At 41.2% G+C, this 18,530-nt stretch overlaps 2 protein-coding genes across 8 annotated transcripts in view; one reads left to right on the top strand and one right to left on the bottom strand.

Annotated features, from left to right (window-relative positions):
- Nucleotides 1–2,113: 2,113 nt before the first annotated feature.
- LOC125762944 (equilibrative nucleoside transporter 1) lies at nt 2,114–5,000 on the top strand. 2 transcript variants are annotated; one of them, XM_049425603.1, is made up of 4 exons: nt 2,114–2,260; nt 2,384–3,399; nt 3,465–4,012; nt 4,102–5,000. In XM_049425603.1, exons 2-4 carry the CDS (start codon nt 2,823–2,825, stop codon nt 4,414–4,416), a joined length of 1,440 nt encoding a protein of 479 aa, XP_049281560.1. In that variant the 5' UTR covers nt 2,114–2,260; nt 2,384–2,822; the 3' UTR covers nt 4,417–5,000. The 2 variants fall into 2 exon arrangements, with proteins under 2 accessions (XP_049281560.1, XP_049281559.1); XM_049425602.1 differs by having other exon boundaries at nt 2,331–3,399.
- Nucleotides 5,001–5,360: 360 nt separating this feature from the next.
- The window catches only part of LOC125762937 (1-phosphatidylinositol 4,5-bisphosphate phosphodiesterase classes I and II), an 89,946-nt gene continuing 76,776 nt past the window's right edge, over nt 5,361–18,530 (bottom strand). For 5 of the 6 annotated variants that reach the window (XM_049425577.1, XM_049425581.1, XM_049425578.1 and 2 more), the window contains 9 exons: nt 16,292–16,455; nt 15,439–15,652; nt 15,047–15,204; nt 14,132–14,302; nt 13,535–14,051; nt 12,520–13,313; nt 12,349–12,458; nt 11,604–11,748; nt 5,361–11,515 (listed from right to left, as the gene is read on the bottom strand). In XM_049425577.1, coding sequence (XP_049281534.1) covers nt 11,306–11,515; nt 11,604–11,748; nt 12,349–12,458; nt 12,520–13,313; nt 13,535–14,051; nt 14,132–14,302; nt 15,047–15,204; nt 15,439–15,652; nt 16,292–16,455 — 2,483 coding nt within the window. In that variant the 3' untranslated portion in view covers nt 5,361–11,305. The remainder of the gene's footprint in view (nt 11,516–11,603; nt 11,749–12,348; nt 12,459–12,519; nt 13,314–13,534; nt 14,052–14,131; nt 14,303–15,046; nt 15,205–15,438; nt 15,653–16,291; nt 16,456–18,530) is intronic. The other variant, XM_049425582.1, reaches the window with a different exon arrangement.

The following is an 18,530-nucleotide window of genomic DNA, read 5'->3' as shown; positions in this document are numbered from 1 at the left end:
ATGCTCATGGGATAACTTTTCCTAGAAAAGTGTTAACTTGGTATGTGCATAAAAGAGAAGTTAAAAGAAGACTATTTCAAACAAATAGTATATAAAAATCGAGTTAAAATTTGTATGTTTTCCAACATTACACCAAATAGTTAAATAAATTTATTAAGGGCTGTTAACTATACTTATTTACTTCGCGTAATAATAAAATTTTACAGAAAAATAAGGCCTCTTCTAAATTTTTGTTAAGAAAATCCCTGTTTGTTTCTGGAAATTGGCTCTCGAAAATGTAATAGAAAATGGAAATCAAATGATTTTTTAAATAATTGGCTCGTTTTCTATAGTTCGCTACATTGTTATTAATTCAACCTATAAATTACCTCTAGTAAAAATATTACTTCAAATATTTTTAAGTAAATGTGGTTTACTTACCCAGGTAAACGATAGTTTGAGCGTTTGAGCTTTTAGGCACCAAAAAACAAAATCAACACTGGCATTTTTTTTCTTAGCAATAAGGCACATACACACTTCACATTTTAAAACACAACAACTCGCCTACAATGGCCACATTTTCCACGCAATAACCGAATCACGAATTTACGCAATAAACTATAAGCTCACTGAGAAATAGACACCATTTTTCTTTCACCAAAAAAAATACCAACACTTCCTCTTTTTTATGTGCATAAAGGCACACTTTAATGCGCTTTGGCACATTTCAAACACCATACACATCTACAATGGCCACATTTTGCAATACACGATTTAACGCAATAAGCTCATGGAGAAATGAACATAACTTTTTTTTAACAAAAACTAACCAACACTTGGAATTCTTTTTCTCTGCACTTTCCACAAGATGAACCGAAAGTCTTTTTTTATCAATTCTAATTTTTATTAACTAGCCGGAGCTAGCACGAAGCTTACGAAAAAAAAACAAACACCACGCAAAATGACAAAATACACTGCACAACACAAATTCAAATAAATTGCCAGCTTAAAACACGCACAATACACGCACTGATATTAAATATCCTTTCCCTCACACACACAGCGTACAGTAAACTGAGCTGACCCAAATGATAAATTTAACGTTTCAGTAAAAACGCAAGCGCACGATCAAACGAATCTGGTTATCGCTTAACCACACTCAACACGATACGGTTAGATCCGAATCATGGAAGATGATTTGGAAGACAATACTGTTAGGAGATTTTTGGGCCCCTTTACTTTTACTTACACTTACACTTACATACGCTGACACAAACCATACCACAGCGATGGCAACAATTTATACACGTGCCAAACAAAAACTTCGCTGTTTAACATAAAATTAACACACGAATTGTTGTATTGATCATTCTTTGAATCAAATACGATATTGGGAACCAAAGAACATCACTTTTTGGCACTAAAACAAAATGTAAAATGTTCTATGCAACGAAAGCTTTGTTTTCATAACTTCACTGTATGGCTGTCGGAACGCTACTGTTCCCAATGTCTACTTATCTAATGATCATTATCTCATCTGCTTCGTGATCACGACACACCTACACAACTACGAGTGGCGAAGCGGGCGGGCGATCTTATCTTTCGCATCCTATTCTGTCGCACACAGTTCCCCTTATTTAAGGACCCTTAATTAAAGGTTAAACCATATTTTATACAAATTTGAAATAATATTAGCTTCTAAATTTGCATTATTCTGCAGACAAAATAGACGATTGTGTAAATAAAAATAAACCAAGTTTATTAAATGGTTTATTTTCAAATTTGAGCCATTTTTTGTCGGACTTGCAAGCAATTTTGTTTTTTGTTTCATTGTTTGCTTGCAAGCAGTAAATTGTTTGGTACAAACATGTCTAGTGAAAAAACTACCGATATACTTTCAACGGATGACAGTTTAAATGTGTACCGGTGAAAAATCTTTTATAAAACATAAGCATACAGGGGTAGTAACAACAGCATAACAATTATGATTGTTAAATTTAAAGTAAAATCCTCTATTTGCTTGTTTATTTTCTAAAGTGACAAGGTGCAATAAAGCTTCATTTAAAATCGTTCGTGTTTAAAACACTTTGCATTCAACTTCAATGTTTCTGAATAGCCCTCTTAACTGTACCGAACCGACAACCCCTGTTCAACATAATCATTCGACATTGTATTTACAAACATAAACAGTTAAAGGGTAAAAAACAAAGCATCTGCATGTGTTTGGCATCGTACGCCGTCCTGCGTCGAGTGATTCATTTTGTTAAGCACCTAAATTCTCGTAAGTTATAATAGGTCTTTGTGCTAGATAGGACAAATAACACTCACGATTTTTTTTCACAATCGATCAGCTGGTTTGTACGGCAGCAATCGCTGCACTGGTCCCTTTACGTGCTTTGTTTAGGGTGCCTTTTACCACGGTACACATCATTACAGTAATTGAAGCCCGCATTGAAGCACGCACACACTTATGGTTAGTGTGGCTACAACGATTACATACCGAGGAGAAACTTCTAACATCGAAGACGATACGGGTGCCCTTCACGTTTGCAACGACGGCCGACCGGGAAGTGGTAGCTGGTGGGTGTTTATTTGTTATCAGTAGCTACAATCGTGCACATAACGCACGGAACGCCGACATCATCTGTCCAGGGTGCAGCTTCCAGTCTTTGTTGCGAATCGCACGAAACATCACACACAGTGTTTGACCAGCTCCGTGGTATCGATGTAGTGATGATTGTGCGTATACCAATCATCGATCGATGAATAACAACCCGGGGGAAAGTGAACAGAAGTGAGCGACAAGCTGCGAGTGAGATAACACCGGAAGCAGAGAAACGCAAATGGTTAGGATGGATTTTGCAACAAATGTAAGACCACTGCTCCAGGATACCGACGACCGGGAGACGGAGAGTGATGCATTAATTGACGACGTGTACGCCGGATCGATAAATGCCTCCACCAGTAACATTCCCGATAGCGCTAAGGAGAATGCGACCGAGACGCGAATCATTGCCGGTGGACATCGGATCGCACCAACCGATAAGTTCAACTACACGTACGTCGTGTTCTATCTCATGGGCATGACAACGATGGTGCCATGGAACTTTTTCGTCACGGCCGAAGAGTACTGGCAGTACAAGTTCCGGAACGTATCGTCCAACGATACGTCCGCGCTAACACCGCGCCAGTTAGAGTTTCAGTCGGATTTAAGCATTGCTGCGGCGGTGCCGGGAACAGTATTTCTCATACTGAATGCCTGTATTGGCCATAAGGTTCCGCTACACGTCCGCATGAACGGTTCGCTCGTCTTTATGCTGCTGATCATGATCGGTACGACGGCGCTAGTGCGGGTGGACACCGATCAGTGGCAGGATGCGTTCTTTAACCTTACGATGCTATCGGTCGTGGTGATCAACAGTAAGTTCTAAATGTGTTTATAAAAATCCACTTTTTATACTCAACTTCCATGCCTTTTTTTGTAGGTTTTTCAGCCATTCTCACCGGAGGATTGTTCGGTATAGCGGGACAGTTTAGTGCGCACTACATGACAGCCGCCGTGAGTGGACAGGCACTCGGTGGCATTTTCTCAGCCGTGGCTGACATTATTGCACTTACCTTTGCCAGCAATCCGTCCACGACTGCGTTCGTGTTCTTTATTGTCGGTTGTCTCGTGTTGCTGCTATCGCTTGTCGCATACATCGTCATGTCGAAGACACTGTTTTTCAAGTACTACACCTGCTCGAAAACGTTGATGAAAAGTTCACTTGAAGCGGATCCTTCCACCAGAGAGATGTGTGCCCGGTTAGAGCCCCGGTTTCCTATCGTTATGCGCAAAATCTGGATTTATGGGTTCTCCGAGTGGCTGGTGTTCGTCACAACCCTTTCAATCTATCCCGCCGTAACGGTGCTGGTTGGTTCACAAAACCATGGCCGACCGTGGAACGATGTTTATTTCCTACCCGTCGTGAACTATCTTCTCTTCAACACGGGCGATTATTTGGGCCGTGTTTTTGCCGGACTCTTCGAATGGGTAAGTTAAACCTTTTTAACAATTAAAGCTAATATATCTTTTTGTGTGAAATACAAAACTGATCCCCTTTTGCGCGTGATGCTTTCCAGCCGTGGAATAATTCCATCCTGATCGGTGTACTTACGATCAGTCGGATTGCGTTCGTACCGGCGATGCTGCTGTGCAACATAACGCAACATCACAACTTTCCCGTCCTGATCCACTCGGACTACATGTTCATCGTGCTGATGGCCGCGTTTGCCTTGTCGAACGGATATCTTGCCAACATTGCTCTCATCGGTGCGCCGCGAGTTGTAGACGGGCACGAGAAGGAGATGGCATCGTCCATGATGGCCGCCTTTCTGGGTGTTGGACTGGCGTGCGGTTCTGCCATTAGTTTAATGATCATCGAAATGATCAAGTGATACACATTTTCCTTAGACCAAATGAAACATTGCAGTTAGTGACACAAGAGAGAAAGACAGACAGATGGGCAGGCGCAGGGTCATTCCTTTTGGATGCACTCGGATGGAAATGGTACGTTCTGATCTTCATCACCACTTAGCTGTAGAATGAACTGTTATACACTATTGTTATACACCGTGGGTAATATTAATGCAAGTTTAGTCTTGCTGCCCCTCATTTGTTAGTTAAGCTCCGGATCGTGATCGTGAGCAGAGTTTATGTAGTGACAATTTTATGATTTTCATCATTTAACACAGCGCTAGCTGTTTGCGGATGGCCACAAAAGTGGATAAAGGACCGAGAAAGTTAACTATACCATTATACACACATCGAACTGTAAGATACTTATTTATATCAATCAATGTTCAGCCCAACGCCAGGGAATCATCCAGCGTGGCAGGCATGGTGTGAAAGTAAATCAAAATATATAAAGTAAAGTATAATATGAACATAATCAATCTAGCAAGAAAAAACGTGAAAACAGAGCGTGCAAGCGTAACGCAATAAATGGTGCTCAATATGTAATACTTACCAAACACGAAAACATTGCCCCATTACTTCTGATGGCGTTTCCTCCCATTTTTTTGTTTGTTTCTGTCTGATCTAGCGAGGAACGGGGTGGCAAACAGTTCTCACATTCACGCTCTTTCTCTCTCTCTCTCCGTGTCTGTCTGCAGCCAGTATGACAGGCTGCCCGTGACCGAGTTCTGACCTGACCCGATTGCAAAAACCATTACGCGGCGCATTATTACATTATAATTGGCAAGACAAACGCACTGATAAGAAAGTCCACGGGAAGTGCATCGATCCGCAGCGCGTTCGGGAATGCGTTCTTTCATCGATAATCGATTCCATTTCTCTTCGACAGCAAACGGTTCCTTTGCTTTAGCTTTTATTCTTTAGTGTTGTTTAATGTGTGTGTGTTTGTTTTTCTCTCCGTTTTCATCACAACGATCAATCAATGCTGCCAACTCCGGTACCGGTTTGTATGCCGGACTGGTGGAAGGGGACAGAAACAGGTGTGGTAAGTGCGTATTACATGCGTATATTACACCTTACAATTGTGCAACGGGGGGTTTTTTATATATGTTCTTTCATTTTTGTTGCTAGTTTAGTTTTCTACTCCTACTGGCTGTTGACGTGTGTCGATCAAATCGAACTTTGTTACACTCTGTTCTGTGGGATTTATGTTGCCTTTTTCGGTGGAAAATTGGGTAGGCTTCCGGTAACCCGCCCAAAAAGTGATCAGCTCCTATCATTGCAAATAATGTTCAAATGGTTTGCTGTTTTGCTTTCCATATCAATTATTTCATATCTATTTGTTTTCACATTCATACAATAGCTGCAAATTGTTGTATCTTTTCAGTTTTTTTTTCACTGTTGTTGGTAACTTGTTCTCTTCTTTTCATGTTCACTTTAATACTTTCCTTCATTATATCTTTTTCTAACCCAATTTGATAATCTTTTTCTCTTTCTGTTTAATTTTAATCGATTTATCAACTATTATGAAACACCTTACACAGTTAGTATAATCAATAAGTATCTTTGCTTTTGTTTTCTTGTTTCATTTCACTGTTACTTATTCTGTGTGATGCGCTTTTTTTTGTTTCTTTTAGCGCCACATTTCTATTCCCACCGATGGGAAGAAATGTAGACCGAAGGGTACATCAGCATCAGCAACCCACGCCAAATACTAAACCTACAAAAGTGATAGGAAAGTGAAACACTTGGGTCAACCGGGCATGTCTTCATGGTGCCACAGTGAGTATGGCATGTCGACATTCTGCCCGGTGTCCGCTGATCGCTTCAATCACATGTGTTGTGTCACAATAAGATACTGTCGATTTTCCTCGGACACACATACACCGTCTGCACAGGAATGGGCGTCAGATCCGATCGGATCAAAACGGCCCCGTTGCCAAACAGACGAAGTGGTATAATGTTCCGATTCGTAATGTACAAGAGATCTCGATTCGCAAGGAGAGCGAGATCGATTCAAAAACAAAGATCAAGTCAGTCGATGATAAAATGGGTTAAGGATTGGGCACCTATCCCCGAATATGAGGGTGAAAGTTTTACTAAGGAAACACTCTACGCTTCATCGTCCGAAAAAACAAACATACAAATGGGCATTCAACTGCAAACAACGATCCAATCTAAATTCCAAATTTGCTAACATTAGTGTGGTGTTTTATATGTTTTTTTTTGTTTGTTTTGCGTTATAATTTCAATTGCTGTCACCATCCAGTATTTATGCTACGTCCTATGTCCATCAGAGACAGTTTGAAACACAACTTTTAACAGTCTAATAGTTTGCTTATTAACAAGATCTGTTTTTTTCTCTTCTTCTCCGCAATATGCTCCCCTAGCATACGAAGTTAAGATACATGGTATGATACTTGCATATTATTTTACTTTACTATGAAGTAGATGAGGCGACAATTTCGCTTGTTTAGTGTGAAATGAAGTTTCTCTTCCAAACAGGGCTTCGCTTGAAATGGTTGGAAGGGATTAATGAAGTGTAGTTTTTGTTTTGAGTGAATGTGTATGTGCGTTTTATCTTTTTTTTATATTTAAACTTTTGTGTTCGTATGGTAGTTTTGTTTTTGTTCAACGTTCAAGGCACATAGAGATAGAAAGTGTAGTATTTTTTTTTCGGTTACGGTAACGCGATGTTAATTTTTCCTCGTTTTCAGTATGTTCGATATCTTTTTTTTCCCTCCTTAGGCAAATCCTTTTAAGTCTTTCAGTGAATCGAGAAGAAAAAAACACACGAAATAAAGTTACAGAAGGTATTAAGTACGAGTATTACATCATCCGACGCATTTCTTTGCCTAGTGTTTTTGGGTATTCAACGCCCGAAAGTATGCAATAATTAGTACTTTTGGTACTGTTCGAATGTTTTTGATTATCAAATTATAGTACTTACATCAATGTTGGCCTCAGTATACGAAATGCTCATTTGCTTTTAGTAAAAATTTATCTCAATTTATTTGCTCTGATTGTAAAACAAATCAAACAATGGATTTAAAACCAATAGATGTTTTAATCTTGCAAGTAATCGCTCTCTGACAAATCTTGTTTAGATATCATTCTCAAGATTCACATGATAGACTGTAATTTACAGTACAGCTTTAATTGCTTATCAAAATTAAAAAAGCTTCCATTGCATACTTTAAGGCGCATACATCCAAAATACAAGCCAAAGATGAACCACGGATAAAAGATGATTCCTCTCTCTCTCGAACAAATTTTCAAACAGAAAGAAAAAAATCCATAACAACTAAAAATTAAAAAAAAAAATACTAAAAGCTCATTTTTGTTCTTCTTTTTAGTAGCTGCCCGTTACGAGATTTTCTTTCCTCGAACACGATTCATTCGAGTTTTGTAATATCGAAAGCCCTAATGTCTTTCTCATAAGATGACAGTGTCATTGATTGTCTTCGTTTTATGTTTTACTTCTGTTTATTCAACTAAAACAAAAAAAGGAAATAACATTTTAAATGAAACAAAAAAACACAGAAAAACATAAGAGTAAAACAAATAAATAATGCAAATTATAGCTAAACGGAAACAAATCGCCCTGTACAGAGTGAAGTTTATTAAACGGCGTCTGTTCACGAATCTTGTGTTCTTCCAAAGAGGAAGCCTAATAACATACCTACATCCCATTCCTAAAACGAGTGTTGTGATCATTCTGTAAGTGATGGAACAATGTGGGAAATGTATAATTTTTCTCAACAACTAGCTAGAAGTATTCTTAGAAACACATACACACGCACGCATCAATTAACAACTACAAACATTGATGCACAAACACATCGTTCCGGAGCTAAAGGAAATAATGAAACGAAACCAAAAAAAATCCGTTCCTAAACTGTTACGAGCCAATTTATCCCTTTACGGGTGAGAAAATTTGCCCAAGATATTTCCTACTATGTACAACCCGTTCAACCGGTTCAGCTATCGTCCTTCAAGAGGAACATTTAAACAAGATCCGCGTTTTTTTTCCCGGGGTGTGGTGTGATGGGATTTATCGCTATTTCTGTTTACTAGAAGAAACCTACATCAGAACATTACATCAACACTACACGCGATGCACAATAGGTAAGCGAGTATTCCCATCATCCTCAAACCCAACGCGAAACACGATCTCGGCTAAATCTTCTAAAAATTGAATTCCGATCATTTCAGTAGCTGGCAGCCATATTTCTACGGCGCGACTGTCAACGTACCCGTGTGCGTGTGAGACATTTATTCCTATAGGTATGATAATTACGCTTGATATTCCGTACGGCAAATATGTAATAAATAGTTTGTTTTACTTGTTTTTAACTACAGTTTCACCAAATTCCCAGTTTTCCCCGATGATCGATTGCTGTTGGCAAAGATGCAATGAAGATGCGCTCCAGACAACACGATCAGGTCAACACAGGGGGTTTTGTCAATTCAAATAGTGCGTTGCTGTATTCGTTTCCCGCTTTTTTCGCATTCCGTGAGAAGTATTCACATTTCCTCACGTTTCCCTCTGCAAAAAAAAAAATGGTTCCAGCCTCCACGGTTTAATGGCGGATAGCCATTAGAAGGATAGCTTTATGGTACCCACGTGGATACGGATCGATTACTGTACAGATTTTTCTCTCCTACCAAGATGTATTCTTTTCCTCTCTTCATCATATGGATAGTTTCAAAGAGCAGCAAAATGGGATTACACATCGATATTCATTACAAAAATGCATTTTCATTAAGTTACGGTGATAAATGTGTCGTTTGGTTTTATGGACAATACGGGTTGGCCAATGCACCAAATTTGTTTTGTTGTACACATATTCTTTGCAAAGATGGCTAATAATGATTGTTTGCTGATGCATTGTGTTACACTGTTACACTGCGTTAAGTGATCGTTACGGTTTGGATAGATTGTACCATTTAATGTGTTTTTTTGCTTATTTTTCTTTTGCTCAGTTACTGTTAACATGTACCTTGGTTACATATACAATTATACGTTATTGATTTTGTTTGCTGTTAATCGATAATGTGTAAAGTGCTCTAATCTTTGCACATTACTATTGATAATGGGGGTTTTTTTGGTAGCTTTATTACACGGAACCGCATTTATTTTTTGCCGATAACGGAATGTGACAGAGTTGTTTGCTAATCATTATCCCGTACGCATTAAAGCTGTACCTTACTAATGCCATCTTAGTTTTGAATCTTCTTTGTTTTTTCTTCTAACATTCACGCCTGTTAACTTATTCGAGTACGGGAGAAATGGCGGGAGGATAATTACTACCAATTAACAAACAAAAAAACATTAAGCTAACGAGATGTTGCGATCACAAATGACAAAAAAAGCAAAGCTCATAAGCAAAGTACACCTTCATACAACAACTTTTAAAGTACATCTTTACGGTTTTATCTGTCTTCCATCCTTCTTTTCCATTAGTTCGAGATAAAAATTTATAGCGATGAGTTTCTTTTTTCTTAAATAGAATTTAAGTATAACGTTGACAGCTAAGTAAAAATGTTTCCTCACAGCATAAACTCTCCACTCGCGGAGTACGGAAGAATTACCGAAGATGGCATTCAATCTCTCTCGCTCCAGATCCAGAGATTCTTCGCTCCATTAACGAACTTTTGTTGCTTGCACGCACGTCTCTAACGGATAGATTGCACATCGTTTAATATGTTTAAATACTACATCGCAATGTTAATATGGTTCACGAGAATCGTGTGGCACTTACAGTGCTTCTTTTATCGACAAACGCCCACCCAAAAAACACTAAACAACCGTTGGTAACACACACACACACACACACGTTTCGAGATTGCTACTGGTTTGTTTCTAATACCCTTTTAAATTACCCGTCAAGTTAAGTTTTCGAATAAAAACTATGGTTTTGCGAGCCTATGCTTTCGCTAGCTTTTGCCCTCCCGGGGGTGGGCCGCATAACACTCTGTTAACTTCAATCCAAACAACCGAGTACGTTTGTTCTACCAATGCTTGCCATCCAACCAACCAACTAACCACTGATTTTCACTTTGTACCATGCCTCGTTTCCGCAATTTCCATTTTATCCCCCCCGTTTAATCCATTCGGTTTAATTAATTCTAATTCTATTCGATTGGAAATAGAAAACAATCAAACACAACACGGAAAAAGGCTTCGACGTTCAACGTTTCGGCCTGGTATCGGTAAGCCTTTAGAGACCCGAATGTGTTAATGTTCTGCCCTGGTGTATGAATGTGTTTGTTTTGTTCTTTTTAAAGCCCTTCGTCCCGTTTGATTACTCCCATTGCCCATGCTTAAATATATGCATATTGTGCTCGAACGTAAACGGTGCCATTTTGGGGTGGTGGAGATTCAACATTGACTAACGATACACACGATTATGGCTCCGAAGTGTCTCCCGCAGTAACGTGCCGGAGCAAAAGAGCTAACAAACATCTAAGCTTACAACGGTAGTAGCGTGAAACGTACGATTTCAGGCGAGTGACTCGTTTTTTTTGTTTTCAGGAAAAAGGTTTGGGCCAGCCCGCTACCACGAAACGAGAGCCAGCCGATTGAAGATACGTCTACCGATTATTACCAGCAATACGATAACAGTAATTAGGCCAATAAGTTGGGTTTTTGCTAAAGTAGGTTGTGCTGTCGAATTACAAATATATACCGCACGGTGCAACAAACCTTCCGCTACATCTTGTACTCCGGCTTAACTCATTCAGGGACATAAGCCGTATCTTCTCTATCGGCCGAAATGAACCTGCCCAGAAATGCGGAAGTTTTGCCCACCGTACCGGTAAGCTCAGTTCCGTTTAGCTCCTGCGACCCTTCTTCCCTTTGCTGGGTTATGCGTGAGCATTGTTAACGTTGTTCTCGTGGGTGGTACCGGTGGCACCACAAATGTTTCCGCTCGATACGGACGTCGTCGGTGGATGGTTGGTGGTGGCACCGACCGACGAACAGCTCGTGGTGCTGTTGCTGGTGTTCAGATGTGCCAGGAATGTGTCCGAAATGAAGGCATGCGATTCCGCCTCCCTTTCCAGCATCGACCGAGCCTGCAATGGAGCGGGTGTGTGGGCATGAGTGGGTTTTCTGTTTTTTTGCTGGGCGTGTGGTGAACATTTTTGAAACCGTCTCGCATACCTTAAGCTTGTGTTCCTCTAGTCCTTGCTTTACTGCGTCGTGCTGTCGCTGTAGCTCGTCACGCTTACGTTCGTAGGTGGCCGTCAGCCTAACACGCTCGGTGACGCCTTTTTCAACTAGAGTTGAATCCACTTCGCGTTTCATTCTAGTTACGTGGAAATAAACATACGGGAAATTATAATTATTATATATTTTTGCTTAATTTTCAACAGTTATGAGAAATCCTTCCCGATCCAGTTTTTGTAATTCACCAGATTCGAATCTGAAGAAATTTCAAAGGCAATACATGTGCTCTGTAGATTGCAAACTGTATTGGACTTAGGTTAAATTTTCTGGAATGCTCCGAATTATCTCGACCAACTGATCCAGAAATCTCCAGAGTTATCCAAATTTGTTCAGATTGTTCGAGCCATAACCTACATTGCTCAAGAACTGTCCATTTTTGGCTAGAGAGATACTTCTCTACACATCTCCAGTTGATTTATAGTTCGAAGATCCTGAGTTCGCAATTACTACGGAGTTCTATGTAGATCCAGAGTTTCCGAAATAGATCCGAAATTCGGAGTAATTTCAGCATTCAAATTTCGATGAAGATTTTATGGTCGGTGATAATCCCAATATCTAGATTAGACTTCAAAGTATCCAGGACTTCGGTCAATCCTACTCCCTCCGGTGCGTTATCTTAATCAATCAATCACTTAATCAATAGCTAGGTTCTAAATACTTTAATGGAGTCAATACTAACCTTTCCAATTCGTCCTTATCTTTGTGTACCATTGCCAGTTGCTTCACCTCACTTTTTCGCGATAATTGTAGTTGTCGCATCACTTCGTTAGTTTCCCGTTCCAGTTGCGTCTACCAAGAAAGGAAGATCACCTTCAATTTCTGTCCGTACCTTTTCCCATCTTCTACCTACCTTCAACTGCTTCATCTGAGCGTCCTGTGACTGGCGCAGCAAATCTTCCGCCAGGGTGTAGATAATCTCGTGATACTTTTCCAGCACCTCCCGATAGCTACCGGCATGATCGCGACAGATCTGTCTCAATCGTTCCGACTGTGCATCACCCGTCACATCCGCATCCGAAGCAGACGCACACGGTGGTACCTTTACGTTCATATCCGCCATGTTTTTGCTGCTAAAACGCTTCACCAGCTTGTTGCCCATGCCAAACTTGGACTTCTTTACCGGGGCATCACCCCCAAGATCGGTACTCTTCTGTGCCGCATGTATCTTAAGCTTCTCCTTGTCGTGACTCTTCTTCAGTGCCTTCAGTTCCTTCTCTAGCGCTTCGCGCTTTTTGCGGATCTGCTTATCTTCGAAGATTTTCTCCAACGGATCGGCTACAATTTTGCCCCCATCGGGATGGTTAGTTGAATCACCGACACCCGTACTGGATGTGTTGGTAGTCGTAGTAATGATGGGCCCTCCGCCCACCGTCGGTTCTCTAGCTGTTGATTGCTTTGACGCAGGGACGCTTGGATGGTCAACGGATGACGATTGTGCTACCGGCATTGCAACCATCTTGGTAATTGCTTCCAGCGGTGCTTCTCGTTCAGCGTCACTTTCCGCCGTACCACCCGTACCGCCCGTTCCTTGTGACGATTGATTGCCAGCCACGGAGCGTTGTCTCGCTGGACTGCTGGTTGTGTTGTTTTCACTCGACCTCAACGTGTCACCTTTTTTGTTCGTACCTAAGGATACAACGACAACTGGTCCACGTTAGGTTGCAAAATAGATGGGAATATTTCGGGAAGCATAAAGTGGAGACGAAAGGATTAGAAGAAAGCAGAACATAAGAAAACAATAAATAAAAGCGGACAAATGGCACAACACAACAAAAAAGCATCAACAACTTGCTGCTACACGATGCAAATGGAAATGGGTAATGGAAAGAAAACACAGACGAAGCTCTCATCTCGAGCGCCCTTACATGAGTCCTCCTCCGTCGGTTCCATGTCTTCCTGCAGTACGGCGAGCTGCTTCGAGCGCTTTTCCTGCTCACTCTGGTACTTGATCGGATTAGCAAGTGCTTCGGCGAAATCGGACAGCCCATCCGGTACGTAGTCCTTCACCACGATGCACAGGAAAAGTGTAGCCAACGGTATCGGTTGACCGACCTCCGTTCGCAGCGTCAGATGTCGATAACCCGGACACAGCCCTATCACCGGCAGTACCCGATGGCCGATAAGTTTTCCACCCTCCTCGTATGCCGCTATCCGTATGCTAGCAAGCTCTGGCAGTACAACCTTCTTGAACACGAACGGTTCCTCGTCGTACACCGGATTGATACCGTTGTCGCGTACGATTTTGGTGCGAAATTTTTTACGCACCGTATCGGCCGGTAATCCAAACATGTCCACCTCCACGTACGTGCCCACCTTTTTGTCGGTGAGAAACTGGCCCGATATTACCGTCACCATTACCGTACCCGCTATAATACCGTCCACCTGATTCAGGAAAGGAAATCGGAAACAGAAGAGATTAGACGCCTGCGAGTGTGAGGGTGTTCTCTTTCAATCTTACTTACCGTACTCTCGGCGAATGGATCCAATCGACGATCCTTGCGACGCATAAATTCAGGTTTCAGAATGTATCCACAACGGTGGTTGTACTCAAAAATGCCAAGATTCAACTGCATCGCTAGATCTAGCGTTTGATAATTTAACGCCACAAGCTGACAACCAGCATTCCAGAATAGCTGGAAATATAGGAAAATCGTTTATAATATTTTTGGAACTCTATTCTCAGGAGGTCTTTGTGAATTTCCCAAGACTCGATCTATGCATTTCTAACATTTTTATTACTTTAATCCAGTCCAGTTTTGTTGCAGACTTTCGTCGCTACTACTAAAGCAACGAGTCTCCTTAATGATGTACGCTTAATTAGCCATTGAACGAGATCGACGCGCATACGTAACTCAATTTGTACAATTATCCATCCAGTTGCCTATCAAAACGCCTAATTAAATCGGTATCATTGCTATCTGTTTGTGTATGCCTTCCGAAAAAACAACCAACACAAATTGTCACGTTTTATCCGATACTAAAATCAATTCCGCGCAGACAACAGTATAGCCACAATCGATTAACGGCGGTGGTCATTATAATTACACTGCCACTGATACCAATCGGCAGCAATACAAGCTACAACATTAGATTGGGCAAACCGATTTGTTCCTCTAATCCAATTAAACCACTTCTATTTGATCCTGTCAATGTACCACAAATCAGATACAGAATGCAGGTGCCATCATTAGCTACAACTATGCTGGGAAATAGGAGCAGGAACTTCCTTGTTGGGTTAATATTTGAAATCCATCCTCATTTGTATGTATGCAAAAGCTTCCAGAAAAGCTGTTTGATACCATTTCGCGTTTCCTGTATTGTAGTAGAAGTTTCAACCCTAAACTACATCAGTTTCTCCAACATTCGCGACAACTCACCTGAGGCATAAAATTGGAACTGTCGAAGCGTGTACCGGCGGGATAGACGCGCGAAAGCTGATGTTTGTTGTAGTTCACGAACTCGATTGGACGTTCCTTCAGCAGTGTGGTTGCCTGTTTCTCATCAAACGACGACATCTCGTAGAAGCGTGCCTTTTCTGAAGGTAGAAGAAGATATACGGGAGAAAACTCAAAAGTTAGCGTACACGTTTAGACATTTCGTCCACCTTCAACCGCGTGAATTGGGGTGGAAAATTGTATGAAAACTCAAGCACGAATGTTACCCCTGCTATTGACGGGCAAAAGGATGGAAAAGTGATCGACGGAGATAGTTTGTGTATGGGTTGCGTGATGGATATGGACAACTTTGCGGTGGTGCGTGGTGTACATACTTTCCGAATTTTCGAAGCTACTGAAGTGCACCGGCTGTACGTAGTTGACGAGGGCGGATATTTCCGCACCCGCTTCAGTCTCTTTGGTTTGGGGCACCTTGTCTGCCTCGTTCGCACCGATCGGACCGACCGCCGTACCCGGCATGGATTCGTCATCGCTCGAACTATCCGTATCCGACGAGCCGGTACTTTCCTTTGAGCTTTGGCGTATTTGCTGCAATAATAGAAGGCATAACAAAACCACGGGATAAGTTTCGGAAGTTTGCTTTAGCGACATTTAACCCATTCCAAGTTAGCTAGGAATGTATAAAGTTACGTAGAATTTAACCAAGTTTATAAAGGCGAAATAAACTTTAGCATTTTCCTTAAAAACATTATGCGACAATTTACATCTCATTTTCCTCCCGGGCTGGTACTGCCGCTGTTCAATTGTAAATTGATCTATACTACCATTGTGTTGTTCTATCAGAACTTCCGATTCAGAGTGCAGTGTTCCAGAGTCATGAGCCGGTGCAATAAGTTTCAGATAAAACGGCTGGATAAGGATACCAATCCTCCCCATCAGCCAGACAATCTCTTGTCTGTACTTTAGCATCGCTTCGATTCTGGTGGTACAGTGCCAGCATTTGTCGATATCGTTCACAGCTTAAAAGACTTCCTTACGCGAGCTTATCGCGGCGCTAGCCGGCAGCACAAGACGGAACCATGCTATACAAGAAACTACCCGGATGCAAGCTGTGTGAATCGGGCCGGAACCGATAGTATGCTTGCAAAACGGAAGGAAAACTAGCACACTAAAGCCAGGATGGGTGGAGCAGTGTGCGGATGTGCATGTGTGCCCCGGAAGTAGTACCTGGAGTGGTGGTGCATGGTGCGGTAGTTCCCCGTTTCCGGTTGCTTGTTGTGCTGCTAGTGGTGCTGCTGCCGTACCATTGTTGTTGCTGACGGGGATCGGGTTGGTGCTGGTGACGTTACCATTAGATTCATCTTGCTGCGACTGCTGTAAGCTTGCATTTGCTGCACAGCCCCGAACACCAGCGGTGGTGATGGATGATGACGATGCATTTGCCGTGTGGGCGAGTGTAGGACGAAAGAAACAGAAAAGGAAAGGGAGAAAAAAAAACAGTGTTGAATAAGAGTGAAATAGAAAGCGTGCAACTGCAAACGCGAAAGTCATTTAATGAAGCAAGCACTTTAAAGAAAAACTCGTCATTTTTTTATCCCTCGCACGGTACTAACACCACGCTTGGAGCCGTGTTTACGACACAACTGGAATTGATGTGATAAAAATTGGGAATTTTCTCCATACTCCATTCACATCACAACTACGGTTGCATACATGTGGTCGTGCTTTGCAGTGCAATGGACCCATTGCATCCGTTACCGCAGCTTCCACCGTGAGTGAGATTTATGCGGTGGAATGCATTTGCCAAGCGCTGCGAATGGAGCTGCGATTTCTGAGATCTCGCTCGGTAATGGTACTAAATCGCTGTTCATCAATTGCTAAGTGCGCACCCGGTATCAGCTGGAAGCGTATGCAAATAGCAATACATTTGTTTGCATAGCTCTTTAGTAAAAACGGAAGACATCTGTCGCTTTTTTGGAATGTTTAAGTTTTGCGCTCCACAGCAAGGAATCCACTTGTTCAGTGTGCAATGGATTTTCAAGAATGCAAACATATGCGAGTGTTTAGAATTGTCTCTGTGCAAGCAGCATTCAGTGCTATGATAAAACTATTTTAGAGGTGCACATTTGAAGAGCTGCGAGTACGCATTTAGATGCGATAGTGCAATTTTTGCCATCGATTACCGTAGTCACATTGCTAATAATAAATGGGAAAATATAACTAAATCGTTATGATAACTTCACGGCGAGATTCAACTCTTGAAAGTATGCAATATATTTTCAAAATCCCTTTTTCTGTTACATCTGCCTATCTAAGATGAACGAAGTTACTAGTGTAACTACAATTTCAAAACTTTACTGTAACTTTACTTAAAAAAAAAATTGCAATTTTTGCCATCGATTACTGTAGTCACATTGCTAATAATAAAAAGGAAAATATAACTAAAACATTATGATACTTCATGGCGAGATTTAACTCCTGAAAGTATGCAATATATTTTCAAAATCCCTTTTTCTGTTACATCTACCTATCTAAGATGAACGAAGTTACTAGTGTAACTAAAGTTTCAAAACTTTACTGTAACTTTACTTTAAAAAAAAAATAATTGTATAATTTCAGGTATTTGTGCACTCGTCATAATTGCTTTAAAAGCAGTGAAGCGGTAATATCAAAAGAAATGTCGCCCTAAACTTAACTGGAGTACAGTTCCATCTAAATATATCATCATACTAGCGAACCATTTCTTGCTTTGTCAATCATTCCCCTACTGTCTGGATGATGTGGATTTGATTGCTAGCAAAAAAACACACCAAAGAATAGCCTCACTCTTTGTATGATTATTCATTTACAAATGTATTCCTTCTCCTCTTTGCATGAGGCACCATCACCTTCAAAACATTTCCTCCGGTTCAATTAAACCTTCGTATCGTTCGATTGAATTTCAAATTCAAAATCATCCAAAGCACACTCAGAGATATTATTCTCCAATGTTCGACACCTAGGAATTAGTACCAACCTTTTGATCGTTGATATCTGTACCTTTGAGCATCAAACAACAAGCTATAGTAACTCCGCATTGCATTAAATTTTCATTCCAACCCCCGTGAATGTTGCTTTCATGTCTCCGGACACTGATCACATTGACACTTTTGCTAAACCTTTGAGAGATGGGGTTGAAACCATCGAAAAGTTCAAACCAGCATATCATACGGATGGCGTTGTGACTTTTCTCATTTTCCCCGCAGACGGCAAAAATCGATTCGCAAATACTTGCTGCTCTGTTCGCATACAAAAACCACGTCCGCAATCTGTAAATGGAGGACAAAAATCCACCCTCTCGTACTCTCCTGCTCTTTGCGTATTTCTTCTTCCCTTCGTACCGTTTGCTTCCACCGTACCGCATTGTTACATCCCGCATTATCATCGCACAGTTGCAGAGTGTCATTATTCGGTCATTTAAAATGAA

This window comes from Anopheles funestus, chromosome 2RL (genome assembly GCF_943734845.2).
Source record: "Anopheles funestus chromosome 2RL, idAnoFuneDA-416_04, whole genome shotgun sequence".
NCBI classification, from domain to species: domain Eukaryota; kingdom Metazoa; phylum Arthropoda; class Insecta; order Diptera; family Culicidae; genus Anopheles; species Anopheles funestus.
Note: the sequence above shows the minus strand (reverse complement) of the source record. Positions and strands in the feature narration are given on the sequence as shown.